Genomic DNA, 27,788 nt, shown 5'->3' with positions numbered 1-27,788 from the left:
CAATGAGCGTCTTGTCTAAAATAGAACTTGGTTCTATTTTTTGACGCATGAGTCGCTGCAAGTCCCGCCTCCTCATTGGGTTTTAGGAGCATATACGCCATGTGGGTGATTGAAAGATGAAATGAGGTCCACATTCCAGTCCAGTTGGTGGTGGTAATGCACCATAAAGTTGGTTGCAAACCGCTATATAAAATCCAAAGAAGACTGAAGGGAGAGATTACTAGAAACCAACTAGGTTCACCCTTTTATCTGTGGATTAATTGTCGGAGTAGAGGACCTTGTGCATTTCAGATAAAATAACAACCCAAAGTTTATATCCCAGGACAGATCAGCTAGCTAGCTAAATGGCCATGAATGTTTCATGCATTTTGACCTGTCCCCAAATTAATACAGTTGGTTCAGAATTTGTTTTGATATTTCAACCTGCGTGTCCTGATTGCGTCGGGACAAAATCAACACGCGCACGATGGCACGCGCATGCCCGGTCTAGTCAGCATGTTAGCCAACAGAAGAAAACAAAAAACAAGTGGGAAGTTGGGAGTATCTATTATGGTGTGACGTGACTATCATTAATGTGATGACTGTTTTTAATCAAATCAATTGTTTAATTATTATGTGATTAAATGAATCATGTAACAATTCATTAGTAACTTGGGGCACCACGGGAAAGCGTATTTAACGATTTATTATCTCCTGAATTAATCTCAATCTATAGATATGAATATATCCTATAACAGTCACTTATTCATGTATTATTACCTCAGTCTCCTTCTGAACGTCGTTGACCTCGTGAATCTGCACGAACCCTAGCCTAAGTGATGATTCAGGGATACACAAATTGGCTTATTTATTTACCAACTCACTAAATAATCACACAGAAATACACACACACAGTGTAGATGATTTATTACTAACATAATGCAATGAAACACAGTCCCTAGTGGACTAACCCGATATGACAGCTTGTTACACAATGGAAAGGGGGTGGGGAAAGATAAGGAGCGGGAGAGACAAAGAGAGTGGACTTATCGCACATACAGTTGAAAAACACTCACTGTAAATATGGATATTTAGTACCCTAACAACCGCTCATTCAGAAAAGGAATGCAATACATATTTACGCGTAGATGTCTTTCTCTGTCGTCTCTCTGTTGAACTCGATAGTTGAATGTGGTGGCTCGATGTAAGTCTCTGGTGGTCCACCAGAGGTCACAATTTCTTTAGTAGTTGTAGGCTTCTTTTGTTCTGGAGTGTTTGTTAGAATGGATCCATCAGAGGTGAATCACACAGTGGTGATAGGAAACTGTTCTTCTTTTGTTCTACATAGACTACTTTAAATTACCCAACTGTAGAGATTTAACCATTGGTAACATATTCAGCTCACGCTGCACGTAGACTGGTCTCAATGGTTGATTATTCAGGGTACAGCTAGGACCACTTTACACACCGGCAGCAACCCGGCATTTTTGGTCTAATGTTAATTTCCTTACGAGTCCTTTTATGCTTAGGTAAAAAGGGGCGTTCCATCATGCTGACACGAAGTCTGTGCTCACGTGGACGTGGTTACTGACTTAGCAAATGTTTATACGAAAAACAATTCTCATTTAGAAGTCTAAAATCACATTTTATCTTCACAACAGTATTCTTATACTTAATCATTTATTTTATACAACATTTAGATGCAAATCTGATCAATACATTGTGAAAGCTCTTAAAGTTACAATGTTTTTTATTTATTTATTTTTTATTTTACCTTTATTTAACCAGGTAGGCAAGTTGATAACAAGTTCTCATTTACAATTGCGACCTGGCCAAGATAAAGCAAAGCAGTTCGACAGATACAACAACACAGAGTTACACATGGAGTAAAACAAACATACAGTCAGTAATAAAGTATAAACAAGTCTATATACAATGTGAGCAAATGAGGTGAGAAGGGAGGTAAAGGCAAAAAAGGCCTTGGTGGCAAGGTAAATACAATATAGCAAGTAAAACACTGGAATGGTAGTTTTGCAATGGAAGAATGTGCAAAGTAGAAATAAAAATAATGGGGTGCAAAGGAGCAAAATAAATAAATAAATAAAATACAGTTGGGAAAGAGGTAGTTGATAGGGCTAAATTATAGGTGGGCTATGTACAGGTGCAGTAATCTGTGAGCTGCTCTGACAGTTGGTGCTTAAAGCTAGTGAGGGAGATAAGTGTTTCCAGTTTCAGAGATTTTTGTAGTTCGTTCCAGTCATTGGCAGCAGAGAACTGGAAAGAGAGGCGGCCAAAGAAATAATTGGTTTTGGGGGTGACTAGAGAGATATACCTGCTGGAGCGTGTGCTACAGGTGGGAGATGCTATGGTGACCAGCGAGCTAAGATAAGGGGGGACTTTACCTAGCAGGGTCTTGTAGATGACATGGAGCCAGTGGGTTTGGCGACGAGTATGAAGCGAGGGCCAGCCAACGAGAGCGTACAGGTCGCAATGGTGGGTAGTATATGGGGCTTTGGTGACAAAACGGATTGCACTGTGATAGACTGCATCCAATTTGCAGTCCAATGTTACACCATCCTTAATGATATCACAAAATAATAAACCCACCAACCATTCCAAGCGTTTGGATTTCAAAACTAATGTTCCAATGTCCAATCTTTGGATGTTAAAGTTTTTAGCAAGAGTCTCTCTGTAACACTCAGACATTCAATACTGCAGAGCCAAAGGGAGAGTTTCTGCCAGGTATTTACAATCCGGTCGTTAAATCATAAAACCGGGCCAACTCCCCCAGGAGAGAGTTTGGCTATCTGTCAGCCATTGGCCTAGCTGATCCGGCACCTTTGATCCTCACCAAGGAGTGACAGTCATGACAATTATATAGATAAGATACTCAAGTGGCCACTCTAACAATGAAAATACATGTCTTCAAAGATGGAAGGAAGTCGGGAGGAGGCGAGATCAGGTGGGACCATTCTAGCGAATGAGAGGGCAGTTACACGCTTGAACAACATGCATAACACCGATATAAAGTTATTTTTCTACCTTCATTCAATTATTTGATACGGTAATACAAAGTTGGAAAAACTAAAATTGCCCTGCCAACTATTAGCCCATTTACTTGTCTTCTCAGCCAGCCAGAGCTGACGCCATAACATCAAAATGCCATAGTGGTAGCTAGTCCACTTAACCATTGAACACCCCAACCAAAGAGAAATAGGCTTAATATGAGTGTATGAATAATCACATTCATATTCTACGTATGTAATATATAAGATTGTGGTAGGAAGTAGAGAGCAATTTCCTGTTGTGTTTTCATTTTTGTTTCATGTCAGACATTGGGACCACCAAGAGCTGTGTTTTCCAGTCAGGTGAGCTACAATGTTTTGTGAGTCTGTGGTCCCTCAGATCAGTCTTTTCCCTGTGATCTCACAACCTTTCTGAGTTTTACAGTGAGGAGAATCTGATGAACATAGTATTTCTGTTCTGGTAAAAAGTACAGGTCAGTCGTGACGGAGTCTAGTGTAGTGGTCTAAGCTCCCCGACTCTGTACCAGATATGCCCCCTGGCAACAGGGATTGGGCCCCCTGGCAACAGAGATTGGGCCCCACCTCGGCCACCCTCTGTCTATGCCCCTACTATGTTTCAATCTTTACATTTCCAGCTGTATTGTGAAAAACAAAAATAAAACATTTAAGAAAAAAAAAAAAGGTTCAGGTCGGTCAACCCATGGACAGTGCTGAATTCCAAATCGACCCCTTCTCGTAGCCCCTTCTCGTAGCCCCGAAACAGTGACACTGCATGTGTCATGTTTAACTCCACTGAAATCCTTTGCAGGCTTAAGTGGGCAATCAGAGTACATTTTTAGTACGAAGTGTTGAAAGTAGGACTGATCAAAGTAATGAATCAGTTTAATCTATTGGCAGTCCGCTCATCCCTCTTTACAAGACCTCAGAACTCTTGTCTTGTGTGTCAGGAAGGATGTTCTGTTCGCAAGTCTGTTGTTGAAGAGGCTGTAGAGAAAGTACATTATTCATCATTACCAAACAGATCACCCTCCTCCAACAGTTACATCAAGTAAAAGAGACTGCCACTCTCCCTGTCTTCACTCACTACCTACCTACATCGCACGCTTTCTCAATCACAGGCAAGCACTCTAATGCACACTATATGGTAGGTTAGTGGAACAGTTGGCAAAGACCAGTTGGTGTAGGCTAGTTTCAGTCAGAGCATCAGTGATGACATTGTGACTGACGCTACAACACAGGAAGAGAGGAAGAGAATGAGTGGTCAATAATTGATCGGACAATACTTACCTGCACAAAATGGATCGATGGACACACACACACACAAACTAAAACATACTCACCCCAGAATTTGTCCTATGTGCAGGATTGTATGGAGGGGCTGTAGGTGGTGGTCTGTGAATTGATAGTGCCGAGGTCCAGTTCTGGCAGCACCTCTGAGTAGCCCAGAACAAGAGATCCACAGGCCTGCCAGTCTAGCTTGGTCTTCACGAGGTCCAGCTCCCCATCTGAGACTCTGCACAGGGACAAGGCACACATCAAAGTTTTGCTGAAATTGGGAAGATAAAACCAAGAGATAACATCACAGTATATGTGAGAGCTGTTGAGCAGGTCGGGAGCTTCAAGTTCCTGACACCGCGTTTGAACATCATTAGGCTATACAATATATCACAAAATAGGTATATAGTGTAACTATATTATACTTGCATCTACTTATTGTCTGAGGTTGCATTGCTGTTTATCTTTCACCAGTCTGAACACAAAAGTTAAGGTGCTAGAAAGAAAATCACGTTAATGCAACATTTTTGAAATAGGCAATGTCATCACCAGGTTACAGGGACAAAGTTAAACCTGTTATAAAAAAGGTTCTGTCCTGTATAGTCCTATTGTGGTTCATTAGTAAATAATTAAACAAATAAAAGACTCATCCACTCTGTCATGTCTATTCCTTTACAATTTTCATTCTTCTGCAGGTGTGGCAGAGAGCTTTTCTTCTTCCTTTGCCTACACTGTCTGGAATGTTTTCCTCATTGACACTATTTTTGGTTCATCCAAAAAGGACAGCCATTCCCAAGTGTGATTCTTCTTGCACATGTCCATGCCTTCAATGGCAATACTGACTGCATTTGACTTAGCTTTTTGCAATTGATCTAATATTGCCAAATCCTTTCTGAATCGATCATTGTTTTGTGACAAGAGCTCTAAATTGACTGGAAGCATCATAGAACATACCTTCAGAAAACTGGCTAGGATCAACTCAACAATCTGAACAGTCAACTCAAAAAAGTCTGTGTCGGTCCACATGGTAAGCCTATCAAACACAAGGTTCTTGGGTACCTCAATGTCATCAAACAAGCATGCATTTCCTTTAACAAGGCCTCTCCCATCTTCCTGCCATTCCTTGAGTTTGGTAACAAGGGTTTGGTATCTTTCTTCCATCTCCAACACGTTTCCCTTCAAAGTTAAGGCTCTCCAGAGAGGATCAATGATAAGCTTGGAAACCAGACCCAGAGCTCTGCACCCGGCCTTGAACTGTTGAACCTCCAAATCAGCAACAACTGTGGCAAGCAAACTACTCTCAGCTCCGTACGTACTGGTAAACTCAACCAAATCATCATGGATGCTATACACCCCAGCAGAATTATGAAACAGACCATCTATTCTATGTCCAATGGATAGAGACAAAGGAACTTCATCAAATTCTTTTTTGCTGGTCAAAAAGGTTTCGAACGGAACAAGCTGACCGTCCTCTGCCCATCCAAGCTCTTGCACAGCAATACTCACAGAACTCACCAAACACACTGTTCCAGACTCCAACTCTGTTGTCCCAATGTTAGGGGAGCAATGGACTCCTACTTCCTTATCTCCTAAAATCATATTTTCCCAAAGTAGAAGACTTGTGTTTGCCTGGTGAGCAAAGCCGTCAATCAAATGTAAGCCACAGAAGAGCTGACTTACAAGGCACATCATTGTCTTTTCAGTGGAACTAAAGCCACAATGTTTCTCAGCCATCAGTGGTAGGATGTCTGATCTGTATTCAGTGAGGATTGGTTCAAATTTATTTTCGGAACCAGTCCCAGCACCAAAACACTTTGAAAAGGTTACAAAAATCCATCTCATCTGTTGCATTTCACCACTCGTAACAATTTCATTGATCATTTTCCTGCAAACATCAACTTGGTAGTTCTCTGGGCATGGGGTTTGCTCTGTGACCCCAGAGTGAACGTCAGACTCCTTTAAGCAGAAGTCAGTGGGTCCATTATCTTGGCCAAGCTTGACAGTTTCATCTGTTTCGATAGAGATGATCTCTTCAGCATGCAGAGACCATACAGTCCTTGCATCAGCGACCAGATATTTCAAACCGGTCTTGTTAACCATCTTCTGGGAGTTCATCTTCTCCTCTGTATCATTTGCCTCTTGTATCCTTTTCAAATCCAATTGTCTTTTTGACAATCTTGCAGGTGGAGTAGCTTCTTTTTTCTTGTATTGTCTAGTCACAAGCGGTATTATAAACACTTCTTTTGAAAAGTCTTCATTTGTGACATGTTTCCGTTTAGCCATTCGTTTCAGTTTAGATGAAATATGTATGGCAAATTGACAGCGTTTCTGATTTTGCAAATCTAGATTAAAATTATATTCCAGTATATCATAGACAGTATACATATAAGCCTTTTTTGTATTTTTTGCAAACTTATGAACCTCATACATTACGCCATTTGTCAGTAACTGTGAGTCAAGTTTTGTTTTGGATGGTGGTTTGGATCTCACATCAAGTTCCACACCTACTTCTTTGCACAAGGGGTAGCAGTTTTTCACCACTTTCTCTGCAAAGGGCATCACGTTTGCCTTTTTAATTTTGCTGACAGGGACCTTCGTTTTTCCGGCTGACAATGTGAGTCCAGTCTCGTTGGAGATGGTCTGTTTCTTCACAGACTGAGAAACTAGGCCTACTCGTCTACCTCTACGAAATTTCTCTGCCTTCGTGTCTCTTACTTTGCAAGTGGCTCTTTCTCCCTTTTTCCTTCTCAAATCTAATCGTCTTCTTTCTGTTACTTTTTTCAGTCCTTGATATTTCCACACAATTGAGTTAATGACCTGCATTTTATTGGAAATCACTGCAGGTTTCTTTCTTGTGCCAACCCCCAGTGAGAATGATTATTTTAAATATGGAGGTTTCCTTCTATGTGCCATGCATGTCATTTTCTTAACAACTCGTCTCAACTTTGTAATAATATAGGTAGACAGCTTGGTTTTCTCAATAGGCAAATCAAGATCAAAATTGTGCTCTAGGACATCAATGACAATTTGCTTGTAAGTTCCACAAACATCTTTGGCAAAATTACCAAGTTCAATCATTACACCTTTGGTCAATAATTCCAAATTAAGTTTCTCTTTTGCCCCAAAATTGGATTTCACATCAAGTTCTAATCCTATTTTCTTACAGAGGGGATAGGGGTCCTTCATTGTTTTTGATATTGTAGAGGCCATTAGATGCCCATTTTGGTCCCCTGCAAGGCTGTACGCCGTTCCACCAGCACACTGCGTTACATCTTTCTCAGTTAACAGGTTGTCTGTCTTGACATGCTGAGTAAGTCTGGATACGATGTCCAGATGAGATTTGTCCATTAAGAGCAGGTTCAAGATTTTCTGACACACGGTCATAATTCTTTGCAGTTGAAAGGGCATATTTTGAACCTTTTATCGTGTTGGGATCAGGAAGGGTAAACACCTCCATTACCAATTCAGGTTTTCCTAGAACAGTTTTTTTGTTTTCTCATCAATTCTCTTAATTTGTGCATAGTATGTGTCGCAAAATCATACCTTTGATGCTTTTGCAAACCAAGATCAAAGTTGTACTCTAGAATGTCACAGACAACATGCTGCTGAGCTCTATTAACTTCTTTAGCTAAATCAGAAACCTCAACCATCACACCTTTAGTCAGCAACTGCACATCTAGTTTCTGATTGGATCCAGACCCAACATTGAAATCCAATCCAATTTTCTTGCAGTTGGAGTATGGATCCTTCAACTTTTTTCCAGCTGACGACCTTTGCGAAATATGTTTTGAGTAATTAACACGATGTCGCCACATATCTCCATCTTTTCTCCCTTTTTGTGCCTTGACCATTTTCTTCCCTCTTTTTTTTTTATTTTAACGTCGTAGTCTTCCTCTTGAATAGAGGTTGAAGTAAATGGTTTACAATAGGCTGGAAGAATAGGCCTGTGAGTCCTCATATGACATGGTTGCAGCACTGGAGTTAAATTACTGTCACTTGCTATTGCAGGTGAAATTATCAGAAATGGTTTGGCAATACTTTGACTTGGGAGATTAACATAATCAGTCAGCACTTGATCATTGTTTAGTGGCTGTATTTGAAAGCTGCTAAATATCTGTGCAGTTGGGTTGATTTGTCCTCCCAAAGAAACACTTTCTGCAACTAAGTGTTGCGACTGAGAAAAGGTACATACTTTTCCAATCTGAATATCATTGGGAGATATGTACAAACATGGCTTATCTTTGATTAAATTCCCTACAGGGGTGCTTGAGTTATCCTGTACTGTGTGAACGTGGACAACACCTTTACCATCCACATTTACAGCTGGAGCACCAACTGTTGTTGAATTAATTTGAATCTCCCTATCACTTGATTTTGTATCTTCTAACGGAGCACAAATAAGGCTTTGTTTTGTTGTGTCATACCAATTTTCAGCATATGAATAACTTGCATTAAAAGAGTCAGATAAAATGACAGCTGGGGATATCTCCATCTCATCCTCCTCTGGCTTTATATCTACATCCATCTCACACCGACTAAACTAGCTATCTGGGTGATACCCAGGGTCAAATTAAATATAGTTTGGTTAGACCTAGTAATGTCCAAGTAGCTGACCAGGCCTATCTCCTTAAGAATATCAATCCAATTGATTTTTATAAAGTCCTTTTTATAACAGTGAAAATGGTGAGAGTCTGAGGAAATAGGTTATGTAATATTAGATATAGTGGTGTAACTACAGATGATTCCAAGTTTAAGGTTTGGCCTACACCAACTGACCAAGGGAGTCCACCCACTCTACTTCTCTGTCTGCTTGTAAAAATGACTGTTTATTACACCACAACACCTAACGGGTGCTTTGTGTCCTGAATTACCCCCACACAGTTTATCAAACTAACCTCAGGCTAACTGACAAGCCTAACTTGCATCTCACTGCAGTAACGTTAAATCCAATGAGACTTGGCACATAACAAATGCGTATTGTGAGTACCACCAAGTAGCCAACTCATCTAGCTAACTATGTATTGAGGTCTATATTGACGGCAAATATGCCACTTGCAAGGGCGCATTGATTGCAGAACATGAATTATCAGTACATAGAGTAGCCTATTGTTTGTCATAGACTAGTGGTTCACATCAAATAGCCTCGCTAAGCTTGCTAACGTTAGTTAACTATTACTGTAGCTACCTTGATTTTGCAGGTCCCCCTTAGCCTTCCATAAGACAGTTTGGAATTTGAAAAAAAGTTGGTGCTACAGTAAAGTACTTCATCTTCCAGGTGGGTAACGGTTAGCTTATTCCGGAAATGTGAATGCTCTGAGTCCGAGATAGTGAGATCCTATTGGACCGTTGTAGTATTTATTAGCATTTTTCCGTTAGGGAACGTGACGAGAGTGAGGATGAATTAACTGTGGCAGGTGCAGTGATGACTGCTGCGAAAAAGTTGAGTGTAGAGGGAAGCAGTATGTTGAGGAAGGTTGGTGTCGAGTGCAAAAAGAGAGATACGTGCCCAAGCATTTCAGAGATGGAACCTGGCGAGAGTGAGGATGAAGTACCTGTGGTGAGGACCGCCGAGTTCGGGCCTCGTCCCAAAGATGATAAGGATGATTATGGCCCAGTGGGAGTGAGATTTGTAGACAATGGATCATTGCATTTTGGCTGATCCATATGTGGCGTCAAGCTGTGGTGTAGGATAGGTTGGGAACTGTTGAGTTGTTGAAGGTAACTAGGAGTGGACTCATGTAGATTTGTATTTCCTCCACCCAGAGGGAGCGGGCGCTCCGGATTACGCAATTAGGGACAAGAATTGTGACTTGCTTTGCTCCCCGGAGCAGGGCGCTGATGAAAGGAGTGATACCGGGTCAGCACTAAGTGTTAAGGAGGAGCAGTTGAAACTTAAGATTCCCGGTGTCTGTGACACATACAGCTAGGTGAGACATAGATCTGGTGGAGAGTGTGGGGAAACAGAAGACTTTGTCTGTCATGCTGAGTGTTTATGTAGTCTTTGCCAGATAAGGTCAGGGTAGGAAGTGTCAGTTATCCCATGAAAGCTTTTGTTTCCCAAAAATACTAGTGTTTTAGGTGTCAAGTGTATGGGCATGTTGCAGTGTGTAGGAGGGAGATGCCTAGATGTTAAAAGTGTGTAGGAGGGCATAAGATGATGGAATGTGTGGTATCGGTGGAAAACGTTATGGATGTTAGTTGTAGGGCTGCCCATGGGGCTGAAGATCGGAGGTGTCCGGTGAGAGAAAGGCAGGTTGAGGTTGCCAGGGTTATGTATTTAACCTTTATTTAACTAGGCAAGTCAGTTAAGAACAAATTCTTATTTACAATGATGGCCTAGAGTAGTACAGAAAGTGTTGAATGCCAAAGCAGTGAAGAGTGGTTGGTAGTGGAAGATGAGTACAGGGTGAGGGATTCTGAGAGGATTCCTGTGAGTAGGCAGAGACCAAGAGAGAGTGATGGGAAGAATATGTGCTTCAGTAAGGTGGGCTTTTCAGCATTTATAGCCATGGTTGTCAATTGTACTGCAGAAATGGATCAAAAGTCACAGAAAATAGTGGTTGTGGTGGCAGCGGCAAATAAGTACTTGAGATTGAGAGGATTTACTGCGTAACAGATGCAGGATTAGGTCTGGTGTGGGACTAGATATAATTAAATAGTGGAATGGTGTGGTGTTTTATTTTTGTATTTTTTTGAGAGGGTTAATAGTTGGGAGGGAAATGTTCCTTTTTCACAATTTTGTATTACCATATCAAAGAATGTAATGTAGTTAGACTGTAAATTGCCTCACACACACCAGTACAGTAGTTGGCGGTGTATGCACTTAAAAGGTGGATGCGATCTGCCAAACAAATTCCAAAGAAGAAGGTAGCAGGTTAGGATAATTAACGTGGCAGGTTAGTAGAATGAGGTTATTAAGGATAGCTAAAATGCTATGGTTGTCAACAATCTACTTGTTGTGCAGCCCACACACAAAATGGTCAAGTGGCAACAAATCTGCCCAATTAGCTGATTGGTTTCCATACACCCACTTTTGTTGACACGCCCACTTTCAGACACTCCACGTATGCAGCACATGACCCATGATATTCCAGATTGGACATTTGCATCTGCTTCTTTGTTTTGCAGTCAAGATAAACAGTGCAATATCGCCACCTATCGTACTGGAGGCAACAGTGTTTACTTTGTTATGGCTCGACCTCTCATCCAGAGCTATTATCCATAACACCTAAATGCCATAATACACGTGCTAGCTCACTTAATACACCAAACAAATAAAATAATAGTCTATTAATACTAGTATTTATACTTTTAGGTACAACTTATAAAGGCATTAAATAGCATTCATAAACACTACATAAACACTTCACAAATAGTCTATAACCATATGTCATACTCTACAGATGGTGTGTGAACATACATATTGAGTTATGTCACAGTTGGCAATTCACTCTACAGTGGAAATGGGTATGTAACCCTTCATAGAGTATGACAAACACTTATAGATGATTTGTGAATGGAGTACTTGTACTTGGTTTAAAGTGGGACCGATATTGACATTTTGTATTTCCGTAACAATACTTATTTAATCCCAACTATCCTAGCACCTGTTGCCAAATTGGAATCATCATCCCATAACTAACATCTCCATGTGAAGAGAGTAGCAATAAAAATAACAAAGTAATACAAAAAATGAAACTTTAGATAAAGGCTACAGAGGCAGATAACCAAGAATGGAAAAGCTGGCTGTATTACGTGGAGATAATTGGACAAAAAAGGTTGCATAATTAAGAACAAACAAATCCTAACACAAATCTTATGGACTAGTCCAATGAAAACAAATTTGATTTACAATTACCATACAAAACTACATTAAATATATTTTTCACAATCCCCATATAAAAATACCAAGTAGTGAGATTTATGTTCCTTGTAAATATTTACAGGATCATGCATGTCTACAGGTTTTTTACAGGTAAAAAAGGAATACAATCTTATAAAGATACATTAATCAACAAAACACTCAAGGATGTTGTTTATATGAGTCAGGTAGGATACTACTTACTGCTGTGATATGTCAGAAGTGTAAAACAATGGTAATTTACATTTTTGTTGTTTAATTTCAAATGGTGAAACACCAGAGAGCTCTGCTATCCACAGTCAGATGCAGTCAAGTGAGCTGCAATGATTTATGAGTAATGAGTCTATTTCCTGTGACCTCATAACTAATCAGAGTAGTCCAGTATGAGGAAAGTGATGAACATTGTATTTCTGTTCAGGTCAGTCAGCCCATGGCATGTAGTCCAAAGACAACCAGACGGAAATCAACATGACTGAAGGCGCAACAGTGGTGTATAACATCCTCAGGGCAGGTCCGCAAGTTGAGGACGGAAACAGAGTGTGTCTCTCTAGTATGGCAAGCAGAGGACCTGTGAAGGAAGGATCAACACAAATAATTGAATCATCAAGATCGCTTTTAGTGTGATAAGAACCATCATGTTTTTGAGCATTTACAGTGGCAAGATAATTTGTAGAAAGTTGTACAAATATTTATTGTATGTGCAAGCAGCCCGTCTGTCCCTAGCTACAGTATATTGTTCCTATTTAAGTAATGATTCATAGAGGTCCACACAGTGAATATGACACGTACAGTCACAAGCTTACCTTACCATCATGATTAAGACGTTTTCTCCTCAAGTGTTGCGGACCTGGAACACCCCACTGCACCAGACCTCCTCCTATACCTAAAATACAACAGGATAATGCTTTGTCCTTTTTTCACAGAAATTGAACTTTGTCTTTAGCCTTTCCCAACCCAACAAAACACACGTGCAGCGGCACCAGGTCAGCCGCAACACACCACCATGGAACATTTTGGGGAATATGTGCCCAGCTAAAGGGCACAACACAGAGGGCAGCTGGGAAATGACACTAGCCACGCATCAGTAACTGATCCACATCTCAAACCTCTAGGCTGACTACCGCCACAGAATATGTCATTAATAATTTCTCGAGTAGTGCTAGTGTTTAACTACTATTGTCATACATTATAAATAATTAGAAATTACTGGATATCTTTGTAATTCACAACAGACTCTGAATAGTTTGTGTCCGACGACAAACCTTAAAACACCTTCTGCGCCTTGAGGTCAGTCAGCCCATCGACTGACATGAAAAAAAGTAATGGCTGAAGGTGCAACAGTGGTGTCCAACATCCTCAGAGCAGGTCAACAAGTTGAGGACAGAATCAGACTTCACATCCCGTAATTGTTTCAAGCAGAGGATCTGTAAATAAACATAAGGAGCAGAGCCAAAGATTATCATAATGTTTCAGGAATATTCAAACCGTCAGGAAAGTTAGTAGACAGCACAAAAAAACAAGTGAAACTCACAAGACGAAAGTCACTACTAATACATTTTTGGGGATCACAAACTGGACCCTGAAAAGAGCTGTTGTACACCCAGATTCAAATAGCATGCATCAAGTTGAAAGAGAAACACACGCATCACCTGTGAATACACATGTATGAAATTATTAGATCAAGCAAATTAATAAAATGTTTTTTTTTTTTTTTTAAATTTACCTTTATTTAACTAGGCAAGTCAGTTAAGAACAAATTCTCATTTTCAATGACGGCCTAGGAACAGTGGGTTAACTGCCTGTTCAGGGGCAGAACGACAGATTTGTACCTTGTCAGCTCGGGGATTTGAACTTGCAACCTCAATACCTCATTGACCTCCTCATGAGAGGATATGAATATCCACTTTATTCCGGCCTAGTGACAGTGTTAATCATTGTAAAAAGATATCAAATCCCAAGTCACAGCATTTCTTGCATATATTTTGATCCAGAAACTAGTTCCCACCAGTGATGCATAAATCTGAGGAACAATGTGGAATGTTTTATTTCACCACATGGTTGACTCTACACTGTAGAGGTAAAAAATACTGCCTGTAGTCTTGACGGATCATTGAGAACAGCATGACTGGCTGCGTCACGGCTTGGTACGGCACTGCAAGGCGCTAGGGTAGTGCAGATGGCCCAGCACATCACTGGGGCCGAGCTCCATACCAGGACCTCTATACCAGGTGGTGTCAGAGAAAGATTCCAACCACCCAAGCCAACAGGACCCTGAACAGCTTCTACCCCCAAGCCATAAGCTAAATAGTTAGTTAAATAGTTACCTGAACAAACTTCTTTTTTTTTTAACTCATAACATCCACTGCTGCTACTGTTTACTATCGGTCACTTTATTCCTAGTTATATGTACATACAGTACAGTGCCTTGCGAAAGTATTCGGCCCCCTTGAACTTTGCGACCTTTTGCCACATTTCAGGCTTCAAACATAAAGATATAAAACTGTATTTTTTTGTGAAGAATCAACAACAAGTGGGACACAATCATGAAGTGGAACGACATTTATTGGATATTTCAAACTTTTTTAACAAATCAAAAACTGAAAAATTGGGCGTGCAAAATTATTCAGCCCCTTTAAGTTAATACTTTGTAGCGCCACCTTTTGCTGCGATTACAGCTGTAAGTCGCTTGGGGTATGTCTCTATCAGTTTTGCACATCGAGAGACGGAATTTTTTCCCATTCCTCCTTGCACAACAGCTCGAGCTCAGTGAGGTTGGATGGAGAGCATTTGTGAACAGCAGTTTTCAGTTCTTTCCACAGATTCTCGATTGGATTCAGGTCTGGACTTTGACTTGGCCATTCTAACACCTGGATATGTTTATTTTTGAACCATTCCATTGTAGACTTTGCTTTATGTTTTGGATCATTGTCTTGTTGGAAGACAAATCTCCGTCCCAGTCTCAGGTCTTTTGCAGACTCCATCAGGTTTTCTTCCAGAATGGTCCTGTATTTGGCTCCATCCATCTTTCCATCAATTTTAACCATCTTCCCTGTCCCTGCTGAAGAAAAGCAGGCCCAAACCATGATGCTGCCACCACCATGTTTGACAGTGGGGATGGTGTGTTCAGCTGTGTTGCTTTTACGCCAAACATAACGTTTTGCATTGTTGCCAAAAAGTTCAATTTTGGTTTCATCTGACCAGAGCACCTTCTTCCACATGTTTGGTGTGTCTCCCAGGTGGCTTGTGGCAAACTTTGAACAACACTTTTTATGGATATCTTTAAGAAATGGCTTTCTTCTTGCCCCTCTTCCATAAAGGCCAGATTTGTGCAATATACGACTGATTGTTGTCCTATGGACAGAGTCTCCCACCTCAGCTGTAGATCTCTGCAGTTCATCCAGAGTGATCATGGGCCTCTTGGCTGCATCTCTGATCAGTCTTCTCCTTGTATGAGCTGAAAGTTTAGAGGGACGGCCAGGTCTTGGTAGATTTGCAGTGGTCTGATACTCCTTCCATTTCAATATTATCGCTTGCACAGTGCTCCTTGGGATGTTTAAAGCTTGGGAAATCTTTTTGTATCCAAATCCGGCTTTAAACTTCTTCACAACAGTATCTTGGACCTGCCTGGTGTGTTCCTTGTTCTTCATGATGCTCTCTGCGCTTTTAACGGACCTCTGAGACTATCACAGTGCAGGTGCATTTATACGGAGACTTGATTACACACAGGTGGATTGTATTTATCATCATTAGTCATTTAGGTCAACATTGGATCATTCATATATCCTCACTGAACTTCTGGAGAGAGTTTGCTGCACTGAAAGTAAAGGGGCTAAATAATTTTGCACGCCCAATTTTTCAGTTTTTGATTTGTTAAAAGTTTGAAATATCCAATAAATGTCGTTCCACTTCATGATTGTGTCCCACTTGTTGTTGATTCTTCACAAAAAATACAGTTTTATATCTTTATATCTTTATGTTTGAAGCCTGAAATGTGGCAAAAGGTCGCAAAGTTCAAGGGGGCCGAATACTTTCGCAAGGCACTGTATATACCTCAATTACCTCATATCACTGTACATCAACTCGGTACTGGTACCCCTTGTATATAGCCATGTTATCATTACTCATTGTGTATCTATTATTACATGTTTCACTTTTCTATTATTTCTAGGGATGCACGGTATATCGGTAAGCATATCGGAATTGGCCAATATTAGCCACAAACGCCAACATCAGCCCGATGTCTAGTTTAACGCCAATGTGCAAAACGATGTCAAAGCTGACGTGGGTACCTATATAACGTATTTAGATGACGTAATGACGCCACAAAAAAATACAGCATTACACATGTAACACAGCATTCCTAGCCAAGCCCATAATGTCAGCTGTGTGGATCTATTTTGAAGTTTCAAAGGAAGATAACAAAAAGGCCATATGTTTACTCCATGTGCTGCTATTATTTACGGAGACTTTTATCTCCCTCACCAACTTTAAACATCTGCTATCTGAGCAGCTAACCGATCGCTGCAGCTGTACATAGTCCATCGGTATATAGCCCACCCAATTTACCTACCTCATCCCCATACTGTTTTCATTTTATTTACTTTTCTGCTCTTTTGCACACCAGTATCTCTACCTGCACATGTTCATCTGATCATTTATCACTCGAGTGTTAATCTGCTAAATTGTAATTATTCACTCCTATGGCCTATTTATTGCCTACCTCCTCATGCCTTTTGCACACAATGTATATAGATAATTTTTTTCCTACTATGTTATTGACTTGTTTATTGTTTACTCCATGTGTAACTCTGTGTTGTTGTCTGTTCACACTGCTATGCTTTATCTTGGCCAGGTCGCATTTGCAAATGAGAAGTTGTTCTCAACTAGCCTACCTGGTTAAATAAAGGTGAATATATATATTTTTTAAAATTTATTTCCAGAGGGGGGGAGAAAGTGAAATCTTTCTATACCACAAACCGAATTACTCATTTGAAAGTGCATCACCCCCTACTTAGAACAAAAGCATAACAAAACTAAGCGCACACCTCCAACAACTAAACATGTTCAAGTCAAGCAGTCATTTGAAAGACTAAGAACATTTCAGCAAGACAACTCAAAGGCGAAACCCATTAAACGCCAAGATAATGGAATTCATTGCCCTTGACAATCAACCGTTCTCTGTCGTGGATGATGTAGACTTTCACCGAACTGGTTCGAGCACCGGTACATACTACCAAGTAGGCACTATTTTTCAGATGTTGCCCTACTGGAGTTACACAGTATTGTTGAAACGCACATCCATGAGCTACTTGCTATGGGCATCACTGCTATTAACGTCACAAATTACATTTGGACCAGCGATGTCAGTCCAATGAGCATGCTGAGTCTGACAGCACAGTGGGTCGACGAGGATTTCGTAATGCCGAATAAACACCTATAACCTGACCCTCCTCTCCAGGCAGTTCTTGCAAGAGCCAGGTGCTGCTGTGCTGCAAGAGTGGCCCTCTTTTACAAGCAACATGTGCTAGTTGAAGCATTCAAGGTATGGCATGAGTGTGACAATCTTTTGATGAGAACATTATAGGCCAGTGTTGCCCAACACTTTTTCCCTGTTGAACTACCACTCTGTTGGCTCTTGTTTAATGTTGTACATATTTTAGTTTTTCATGTATTTCAGGTCCCCAGAAACCTCACATCACAAACCTGGAACTCGGCCTGCAGAAAGACAGAATGCATTGTCATAGTAAACAAAACAAAAAACAGAAGAAACTAAATAGCTACTTAATTGAAACAGTGAATAGTTTTCGAAGTGAATGAAGCTCTCACCTTTTGAAAATTATTTGATGTTTATATATAAAAGCATGACCTTCCTGAAGTCTACAGAAATGTGCAACGTTGAATGCTGCAGCAGATAGAAAAGCACTGCAGTCCAGTGTGCATTTGTCCTAATGAAAACATCTTGATCTCCAACAGAAATAGAGATAAAACAGGCTCTCAAAAATGGATAACAAAAATAGGATTTAAAAATGTATTTAAAAAAAAATTAAACAAAGCATGACTCATTTTGACAATGGAAAAGTTGACAACTTTCAGAGCCTTGCTCTCACTCTTGTTTATATTTAAGTTGACCATTCAAGTAGTCAATTCAAAGGTCAAACAAAAATGATGAAAATGGTCCAGAAAGAAGCTAACACTAAAATAACAACTGGTCTCCTCTCAAAATGATCATGTTCTTTTTTTCATAAACAAGACCAGGCATCAAAAGCGAATAGAAGGCCAAGGGAATCTGCAAATTCAACTATTGTGACAAAGCCTCTACACTTTTCCTGACAGCACACTTCGTGAAAAACCTCTACATTGGATTTCAAACAATATAAAAACAGGTAAGCACGTGGAACCATTCACATGTGGTACCAAATGGATAAGCGTTATTCGACATTCAACATTTACTGACACCACGTTTGAACCTATTTAGGCTATACAGTATACCACAGAATACAATGTAAGTAGCTATATTATACTTTTAATCTACTTGTCTGAACTCATCTGAGGTTGCATTGCTGTTTATTTTAACACAAAAGCTAAGGCGCTAGAAAAATAGCACATTCATGCATTTTTTTGAAAGATGCCATGCTATTAAAAGGTTCTGTACTGTGGTTTACGAGTAAATAGATAAGTACCAAGTCAATAAAAAATTTTTTTTAAAAGACATCTTTCATGTCTATTACTTTACAATTTTCATTTTTCTGCAGGTGTGGCAGAGAGCTTTTCTTCTTCCTTTGCCTACACTGTCTGGAATGTTTTCCTCATTGACACTATTTTTGGTTCATCCAAAAAGGACAGCCATTCCCAAGTGTGATTCTTCTTGCACATGTCCATGCCTTCAATGGCAATACTGACTGCATTTGACTTAGCTTTTTGCAATTTATCTAATATTGCCAAATCCTTTCTGAATCGATCATTTTTCTTTGACAGGAGCTCTGGATCGACTGGAAGCATCATAGAACATACCTTCAGAAAACTGGCTAGGATCAACTCAACAATCTGAACAGTCAACTCAAAGAAGTCTGTGTCGGTCCACATGGTAAGCCTATCAAACACAAGGTTCTTGGGTACCTCAATGTCATCAAACAAGCATGCATTTCCTTTAACAAGGCCTCTCCCATCTTCCTGCCATTCCTTGAGTTTGGTAACAAGGGTTTGGTATCTTTCTTCCATCTCCAACACGTTTCCCTTCAAAGTTAAGGCTCTCCAGAGAGGATCAATGATAAGCTTGGAAACCAGACCCAGAGCTCTGCATCCGGCCTTGAACTGTTGAACCTCCAAATCAGCAACAACTGCCACAAGCAAACTACTCTCAGCTCCGTACGTACTGGTAAACTCAACCAAATCATCATGGATGCTATACACCCCAGCAGAATTATGAAACAGACCATCTATTCTGTGTCCAATGGATAGAGACAAAGGAACTTCATCAAATTCTTTTTTGCTGGTCAAAAAGGTTTCGAACGGAACAAGCTGACCGTCCTCTGCCCATCCAAGCTCTTGCACAGCAATACTCACAGAACTCACCAAACGCACTGTTCCAGACTCAAACTCTGTTGTCCTAATGTTAGGGGAGCTATGGACTCCTACTTCTTTATCTCCTAAAATCATATTTTCCCAAAGTAGAAGACTTGTTTTTGCCTGGTGAGCAAAGCCATCAATCAAATGTAAGCCACAGAAGAGCTGACTTACAAGGCACATCATTGTCTTTTCATTGGAACTAAAGCCACAATGTTTCTCAACCATCAGTGGTAGGATGTCTGATCTGTATTCAGCGAGGATTTGTTCAAATTTCGTTTCGGAACCAGTCCCAGCACCAAAACACTTTGAAAAGGTTACAAAAATCCATCTCATCTGTTGCATTTCACCACTCGTAACAATTTCATTGATCATTTTCCTGCAAATGTCAACTTGGTAGTTCTCTGGGCATGGGGTTTGCTCTGTGACCCCAGAGTGAACGCCAGACTCCTTTAAGCAGAAGTCAGTGGGTCCATTATCTTGGCCAAGCTTGACAGTTTCATATGTTTCGATAGAGAGGATCTCTTCAGCATGCAGAGACCATACAGTCCTTGCATCAGCGACCAGATATTTCAAACCGGTCTTGTTAACCATCTTCTGGGAGTTCATCTTCTCCTCTGTATCATCTGCCTCTTGTATCCCTTTCAAATTCAATTGTCTTTTTGACAATCTTGCAGGTGGATTAGCTTCTTTTTTCTTGTATTGTCTAGTCACAAGCGGTATTATAAACACTTCTTTTGAAAAGTCTTTATCTGCGACATGTTTCCGTTTGGCCATTCGTTTGAGTTTAGATGCAATATGTATGGCATTTTGACAGCGTTTCTGATTTTGAAAACGTACATCAAAATTATATTTCAGAATATTATAGACGGTATACATATAACTCCTTTTTGTATTTTTTGCAAACTTATGAACCTCATACATTACGCCATTTGTCAGTAACTGTGAGTCAAGTTTTGTTTTGGATGCCGGTTTGGATCTCACATCAAATTCCACACCTATTTCTTTGCACAAGGGGTAGCAGTTTTTCACCACTTCCTCTGCAAAGGGCATCACATTTGCCTGTTTAATGTTGCTGACCAGGACAGACCGAGACAAGGTACATACTTTTCCAATCTGAATATCACTGGGTGACATGTAAAAACATGACTCCTCTTTGATTAAATTCTCTACAGGGGTGCTTGGTCTATCCTGTTCTGTGTGAACACGAACAACACCTTTACCACCCACATTTACTGCTGTTTGAAGTGGAGTACCAACTTTTGTTGAATTCATTTTAATCTCCCTATCACTTGATTTTGTATCTTCTAACAGATTACAAATAAGCCGTTGTTTTGCTGTGTCATATCCATTTTCGGCATATGAATAACTTGCATCAAAAGAGTCAGACAAAATGACAGCTGGGGATATCTCCACCTCATCCTCCTCTGGCTTTATATCTACATCCATCTCACACCAACTAAACTAGTTATCTGGGTGACACCCAGGGTCAACTTAAATATAGTTTGGTTAGACCTAGTAATGTCCAAGTAGCGGACCAGGCCTATCTCCTTAAGAATATCAATCCAATTGATTTTTATAAAGCCCTTTTACAACAGTGAAAATTCTGAGGAAATACGTTCTGTAATATTAGATAGTGGTGTAACTACAGTTGATTCCAAGTGTATTGTTAGGCCTATACCAACTGACCAAGGGAGTCCACCCTAGCCTCAGACTACCGAATAATCTTAACTTGCATCCCACTGCAGTAATGTTAGATCCAATGAGACTTGGCACATAACATAAACGAATAGTGAGTACCACCAAGTAGCCAAATCATCTTGCTAACTAGCTATGTATTGAAGTCTATATTCACGGCAAATATGACACTTGCAAGGGCGCATTGATTGCAATACATGAATTATCTGTACATGGCTGCCTATTGTTTGTCATATAGACTAATGGCTCAGATCAAATAGAGTAGCTCAGCTAGCTAACGTTAGTTAGCTATTACTGTAGCTACCTTGATTTTGCAGGTACCCCTAAACCTTCCATACGATAGTTTGGAATTAGAAAAAAAAATAAAATTGTTCCTACGACAAAGTACTTCCAGGTGGGTAACTGGTTAGCTTATTCCGAAAATGTAAACTGAATGTTTTGAGTTCGACGCTGCGTGTCGAGGAATTAGAAAATCATTCTAAACATTTGGCTAAAATCTTAGTTACAAAAAAACGTAGACATGCAGTGGTTCTGCGTAAACGAGCTTTCTTTTCCGCTGAAAACCGGATGTGGAAACTCTACTCAGGCGTTGTGATTCCGGGTGCGCCTTTCTCGCTCCAGATTCAAATAACGGGTAACTGCATATTTGGAGCAAATATTTTTGTATAATTAACCCAATATAGAGCCTGTCGTTTCAAATTGGATCAAATTAGTCATAGAACAAGGAGGTGGGCAGAGTCAAGCACGAGATAGTGAGATCCTATTTGCCCGTTCTATAATTTATTTGAATTCTTCCGTTAGGGAAAGCCTGCCTTGATGTGCAATAAGTCAATTCGCCCTGGCAGTCCTTCTAAACGCATTTTTTTTATATATTCCCGGTGTCTGTGACAGATACAGTTAGGTGAGACGTAGATCTGGTGGAGAGTGTGGGGAAACAGAAGACTTTGTCATGCTGAGTGTTTATGTAGAGTCTTTATGTAGTCTTTGCCAGATAAGGTCAGGGTAGGAAGTGTCAGTTATACCGTGAGAGCTTTTGTTTCCCGAAAATACTAGTGTTTTAGGTGTCAAGTTTATGGGCATGTTGCAGCAGTGTGTAGGAGGGAGATTACTAGATGTGAAAAGTGTGTAGGAGGGCATAAGATGATGGAATGTGTGGTATCGGTGGAAAACGTTATGGATGTTAGTTGTGGGGCTGCCCATGGGGCTGAAGATCGGAGGTGTCCGGTGAGAGAAAGGTAGGTTGAGGTTGCCAGGGTTATGTATTTAGCTTTTATTTAACTAGGCAAGTCAGTTAAGAACAAATTCTTATTTACAATAATGGCCTAGAGTAGTATAGAAAGTGTTGTATTCCAAAGCAGTGAAGAGTGGTAGTGGAAGATGGGTACAGGGTGAGGTATCCTGAGAGGATTCCTGTGAGTAGGTAGAGACCAAGAGAGAGTGATGGGAAGAATATGTGCTTCAGTAAGGTGGACTTTTCAGCATTTATAGCCATGGTTGTCAGTTGTACTGCAGAAATGGATCAAAAGTCACAGAAAATAGTGGTTGTGGTGGCAGCGGCAAAGAAGTACTTGGGATTGAGAGGATTTACTTCTTAACAGCTGCAGGGGGTAGTGTTAGTGGTGTTTATGTCCTCTCAGACCATTGATCTGGAGTAGGACTAGATATAATTAAATAGTGGAATGGGGTGGTGTTGAATTTGTTTTGAGAGGGTTAATAGTTGGATGGGCGATTTTGTATTACCACATATATATATATATATATATATATATTAAATGTAGTTATGCCGTGAATGGCCTCACACACCAGTACAGCAGGTGGCAGTGTATGCACCTAAAAGTTTGATGCGATCGGCCAACCAAATCTCAAAGAAGAATGTAACCGATTAGGAGAATTAACATAGCAGGTTAGGAGAATTAACGTGGCAGGTTAGGAGAATGAGGTTATGGTTTGGAAAGGGGTTAACATTAGCTAAAATGTGTAGCATGTTTGGATAATTAATGTGTCAGGTTAGGAGAATGTGCTTCAGGTTAGGAAAAAGCTTAGCTAAAATGCTATAGTTGTCAACAATGTACTTGTCGTGCAGCCCAGACACATAAAACAGTCTTGAGTGGCAACAAATCTGCCCAATTAGCTGATTCTCTTTCCATACACCCACTTCTGTTGACACATCCACTTTGACACACTCCATGGTAGCGGTCCAAACACTTACAAGACACAAAGTCCACTTATCCTCGCCTTATGGAAAAAATATAATTTCCCTCCAAAATGCAATAATAAATAGTCAAGATAGCAGAGTAGGCTCTTTCAACAATGAGACCGACGTTGATGAAGGTGGTCTTGATCGCACTGTTGGGCCGGTCGAAAGCGCAGGTCTGCGTGGGTCCAGAGATGGTTAAAGTCCCGAAAGCAGGCAGGGGAGTTCCACTGTCTAATTCAAGAGCTTCGACTGTTTTGAGAGGAATTCCGAAGTTACTTTCGTCTGGACCGAAGCCAGTTCGATCACCTGCTCCAGATGGTTGGAGCCAGGATCACCCGGATGGATAACAACTACCGGGAGTCCATCAGCCCAGTTGAACGCCTGGCGATTTGTCTCCGGTAAGGTACATTCTAGTACATTTTTAAAGCCTTTGATATCATAATTGATTTATATTTTATACATTGTTTGTATGTGCAACGCTAAAGGGCTCTAGTTAATAGTCCCTATTTGACATCAGATGTACTTTTACAGAATGTTCATTGGGACTATAACTTTTCCCAAAGTTGGTTTATAATCCTTTTTCAACTATGCAATGTTACCAAATGAAAAGAAAGGCGCCTTCTGCCCTGATGAAGGTAGGCTAGTCTTCTCCAGGACCCATTGTTGTTCAAGACAGTTACAGTCGTTCATTACATTCTTATTGGACTCACATACACTCTTAGAGAAAAAGGTTCCAAAAGTGTCCTTCTGCTTTCCCCATAGGATAACCATTTTTGGTTCCAGGTATAATACTTAATACATGGAACCCAATAGGGTTCTACTTGGAACCAAAAGGGGTACTACCTGGAACCTAAAAGGGATCTCCTATGGGGACAGCCAGAGAACCCTTTTAAGTAGATAGTACCATTCTTTCTAAGAGTAGAGTTGGCCTGGACTACAGTTTATTGATATAGTCATAGACTGAATTGTACTGTTTCAAGGCATTGTTAATGATGGTTGATGAGTATTACAATATAATTAGTAAAGCATAATAAACAGTAATGAGGTAGCTATATGAGTAGATATTATATGTGGGTGGAATTCAAGTTATACACAATATTGATCATTATTTTGAATTATATTTTAGATTCTTGGCGACAGGGGACTCCTACAGGACCATAGGATTCAGCTTCCGAGTTGGACGGTCCACGGTGGCAGGCATTGTCCCCTCTGTGGCACAAGCCATTTGGGACTGTCTGGTTCGTGAAAACATGCTTGTCCCCAAGGAGGAAGACTGGAGGGCCATCGCTGCCTTAGTTCCTGGAGAGGTGGAATTTCCCCAATTGTCTTGGCTCCATTGACGGGAAACATGTAGTAATCCAGGCTCCACCGTGCTCAGGTTCGCAGTTCTGCAACTACAAGGATACATATTCAGTTGTACTCTTGGCTGTAGTAGATGCCATCTACTGTTTCCGTGTTGTCGATGTTGGTGCTTACGGCAAGGGAAGTGATGGCGTGACCCTCCGAGACTGCCTTTGGCCAGGCACTTCAGGATGGCACCCTGGATATTCCACCACCTGCATCACTCCCTGGGGCTGAAGACCTGGGACCTGTTCCCCACGTCTTCGTCGGCGATGAGGCCTTCCCTTTAAGACCCAACCTCATGAGGCCCTACGCTGGATGTTTTTACATTTATCTTGTCTTAGATCAGCAAAGGTGTAGGGAAGAATTAAGCAGATTAAGTCTAAATTAGATATTAATAAACAGCTGAAACAACTGACTATGAAAACATTATAATTTAATAAGTATTCAAGTACAGGAAAGAACATGACAGGTATGTGTGTTGTAAAATTTTTTTTTTTAAATAAAACTAGTGAAAGAGGTGTGTGCGTGCGTGTAATTAAAAACAATTTTTTTTTATGAATGTGTAGCCTGTAATCTGTAAGAGAACAGCAAGAGCATGTATTTTTGGCACAACTGCAGACCGATACAGGGACTACGCATAAAGCCTAGACATAGTAGAGGAAATTCAGACATGGCCATAAAGAGAGAGGGCAGGGCACTGGAGATCTGAGGTACGAAGAGATGTGTGTGTGTCTCTGTCTCTGAGAAAAAGGGAATAATATGTAGCCATAACACAGCTAAACAAACAAATGACCCCTGGACGTCACGGACCAGTCGATGGAACATAACTTCACAAAAAGTTTCAACCCCCTGGTTTTCAAGTGGTTTTAAATTAAATAAATATATTGACCTATAGTCTCGTAAGAGACCAAGAGCATCTGTGAAAACTCCGTATGAGTTTCAATTCAGAAATCTATGTAACACTAATAATGAATGCTATCCTAAGACTTTATAAACAAATTACTTTATGAATTGACTGAATTTAAACGGAACTGACGTGTGTGAAAAGAAAGGTACAATGAGGGAGGTCAAAACAACAACCAGACAACTCCTCTCCTCTTCCTGTCCTTCCTGTGAGCTGGTCAGCTAAATTGACTCCATTTCTGAAAGGGAAGAGAAAAACAACACATACAAGCTTAACATAATATGACACCATAAAAGGTGGGATTTATGTTAACTAAATACTGCTTGCATAGTGTAGTTAGTGGCATAAATATAGGAACATTGTGGTAAAGTTGGTAATACTTGCTGTTTACTCATGGAATTTGTATTTCAGACCAAAAAATTAATATGACAGGCAGATATTTCGACAGCAAACTGTTTTAGGATATTTTCTAACCCAGAAACAACAGCTATACATTTGCCTCATATTAATACTTTGATCTGAAATACCAATTAACCTACATGACTATACTGTAAAAATGACCTACTTTACTTAACTGTCGCACAATTATGACACTACCTGTGATGTGGAGAGAAAAAAAACGTACCATTGAACTCGGCTTCGAAAAGCAGTTGATCCATTTTAACCTTGACTGCTGCTTTTCTTTGCTGAGGCAGCCTCTTCAGTGTTGGCACCAGGCTCATGGCAAAGAGGGTCTCTTCATCCTCCTTCCTGTGAGCATCAGGTTGGGCTGCATCCCTCTCGACAGCTTGGAGGAGCCTCTGCTGAAATGAGTCGAGTGGATCTGGGGGCTGGTACCTCCGATGACGCCTGGTGTGACGTTGTTCCTCTTAGTTTCTCTCTCTGTTTCTCTCCACGGCCACATCCTGTTCAACGAGGTGGTCACTTCTGTGAGGTTCATAATAATCTCAGGTGGTCCTAGATCCAGAGGTGCTTCCTCCATTTCATCATCTTCCATGGCTGCACCGGTAGTGGTCATACTCGTGGATGATGTTGTAGAGGGTCTCACTCCACCGGTGGAGGTGATGGTCGCATTTGTAGGTGACGTTGAGGGTCTTGATGCACCGGTGGCAACAACACTTGTGGATGACGTAGTAGAGGGTCTGGCTGTAAAATTGCCACTCGTTGCCCTAGGCACAATAAATGGATCCAGAAAAGAAAGAATGTGGCAGAAGCGCCAAGGCTGCTGGCCTGAAGCTGCTGACCCAGACCTCTTCTTCTCTTTCTCTACCCTTCTCTCTCTCTGATACCTGTCCCTGAGTCCTCTCCACTTCCACCTACAGTCTTCTTCTACATAGACATGAACATGATAAGCCAAACCATTACCTAGCATAACTATAGTTATTAGATAGCTATCATTGACATGTCACCTACTGTACACAGACACACACGGTTATCTGACCAAATTATCAGGGGTACAGTAGTATCTACCATTTCTATTACTATTTATATAGCATACACACTCTCACTCTTTCAAACATGATTATTTTGTAAAGTTATCAGGGGTAGTAACTAGCATAATTTATTTGACTATTTCTTTCACACACACCTCATTGGCTAGGTTAGCTAGCTAGCTAACTAGCCACATCTAGCACAAGCTCACTACTAAACTGACCTGGCAATCCTACTATCGTGGACACTTGTCTCCAAGCAGCATTTTTTGTGTTTATGTCCCTGTAGCTGTCAGCAGTTGTGTCAAAAAGACACGGTTTTGAGGATACTGCGAAAATTATTCTCTCCTCCATGTGTCCAACTGCATGTGACTATTTGCAAAAGGTACCTGCATCAGTATAATTGCCTAGCTGCGCAAAATGTTATGCAGCAGGGATGCAACAACGCAGTCGGTGTTTTCGAAGCGTAAAACAATGGTCATTTACATTTTTGTTGTTTAATTCCAAATGG

The 27,788-nt window shown here is 40.6% G+C and overlaps 2 protein-coding genes, 1 long non-coding RNA gene and 1 pseudogene across 7 annotated transcripts; all 4 read right to left on the bottom strand.

The window, feature by feature from the left end:
- Positions 1-2,526: 2,526 nt before the first annotated feature.
- LOC110526173 (uncharacterized) lies at positions 2,527-9,606 on the bottom strand. The gene is made up of 3 exons (XR_005052167.2): positions 9,466-9,606; positions 4,346-4,518; positions 2,527-3,989 (listed from the first exon to the last, which is right to left on the bottom strand). It is a non-coding gene; the product is annotated as an uncharacterized LOC110526173 (long non-coding RNA).
- Positions 4,625-9,469, bottom strand: LOC149982931 (uncharacterized). The gene has a single exon (XM_090238230.1). The coding sequence runs from the start codon at positions 7,101-7,103 to the stop codon at positions 5,007-5,009; it is 2,097 nt and encodes a 698-aa protein (XP_090094356.1). The 5' UTR covers positions 7,104-9,469; the 3' UTR covers positions 4,625-5,006.
- Positions 9,607-12,004: 2,398 nt separating the features above from the next.
- LOC110526171 (uncharacterized) lies at positions 12,005-21,974 on the bottom strand. Of its 4 annotated transcripts, none has more exons than XR_016496767.1 (4): positions 21,707-21,967; positions 13,404-13,565; positions 12,950-13,024; positions 12,005-12,709 (listed from the first exon to the last, which is right to left on the bottom strand). XR_016496767.1 is itself a non-coding variant. In XM_090238228.1 (4 exons), the coding sequence occupies exon 1, from the start codon at positions 21,151-21,153 to the stop codon at positions 18,925-18,927; it is 2,229 nt and encodes a 742-aa protein (XP_090094354.1). In that variant the 5' UTR covers positions 21,154-21,974; the 3' UTR covers positions 12,005-12,709; positions 12,945-13,024; positions 13,404-13,565; positions 17,968-18,924. The 4 variants fall into 4 exon arrangements, 2 of the variants coding, with proteins under 2 accessions (XP_090094354.1, XP_090094355.1); XR_005052164.2 differs by lacking the exon at positions 21,707-21,967 and adding an exon at positions 17,968-18,106; XM_090238228.1 differs by having other exon boundaries at positions 12,945-13,024; positions 17,968-21,974.
- A 3,974-nt stretch (positions 21,975-25,948) lies between these two features.
- Positions 25,949-27,362, bottom strand: LOC110526172 (uncharacterized; annotated as a pseudogene). The gene is made up of 2 exons (XR_002473897.3): positions 26,473-27,362; positions 25,949-26,085 (listed from the first exon to the last, which is right to left on the bottom strand). The product of XR_002473897.3 is annotated as an uncharacterized LOC110526172 (transcript).
- Between the last annotated feature and the right edge of the window lie 426 nt (positions 27,363-27,788).

Source organism: Oncorhynchus mykiss, chromosome 6 (assembly GCF_057628025.1).
Source record: "Oncorhynchus mykiss isolate SJ-2025 chromosome 6, ASM5762802v1, whole genome shotgun sequence".
Lineage (NCBI taxonomy): Eukaryota > Metazoa > Chordata > Actinopteri > Salmoniformes > Salmonidae > Oncorhynchus > Oncorhynchus mykiss.
Note: the sequence above shows the minus strand (reverse complement) of the source record. Positions and strands in the feature narration are given on the sequence as shown.

Bases quoted from the DNA above. Each gene is read 5' to 3' on its own strand.
- LOC149982931 (XM_090238230.1), bottom strand. From the start codon at position 7,103: ATGCAGGTCATTAACTCAATTGTGTGGAAATATCAAGGACTGAAAAAA.
- LOC110526171 (XM_090238228.1), bottom strand. From the start codon at position 21,153: ATGGATGTAGATATAAAGCCAGAGGAGGATGAGGTGGAGATATCCCCA.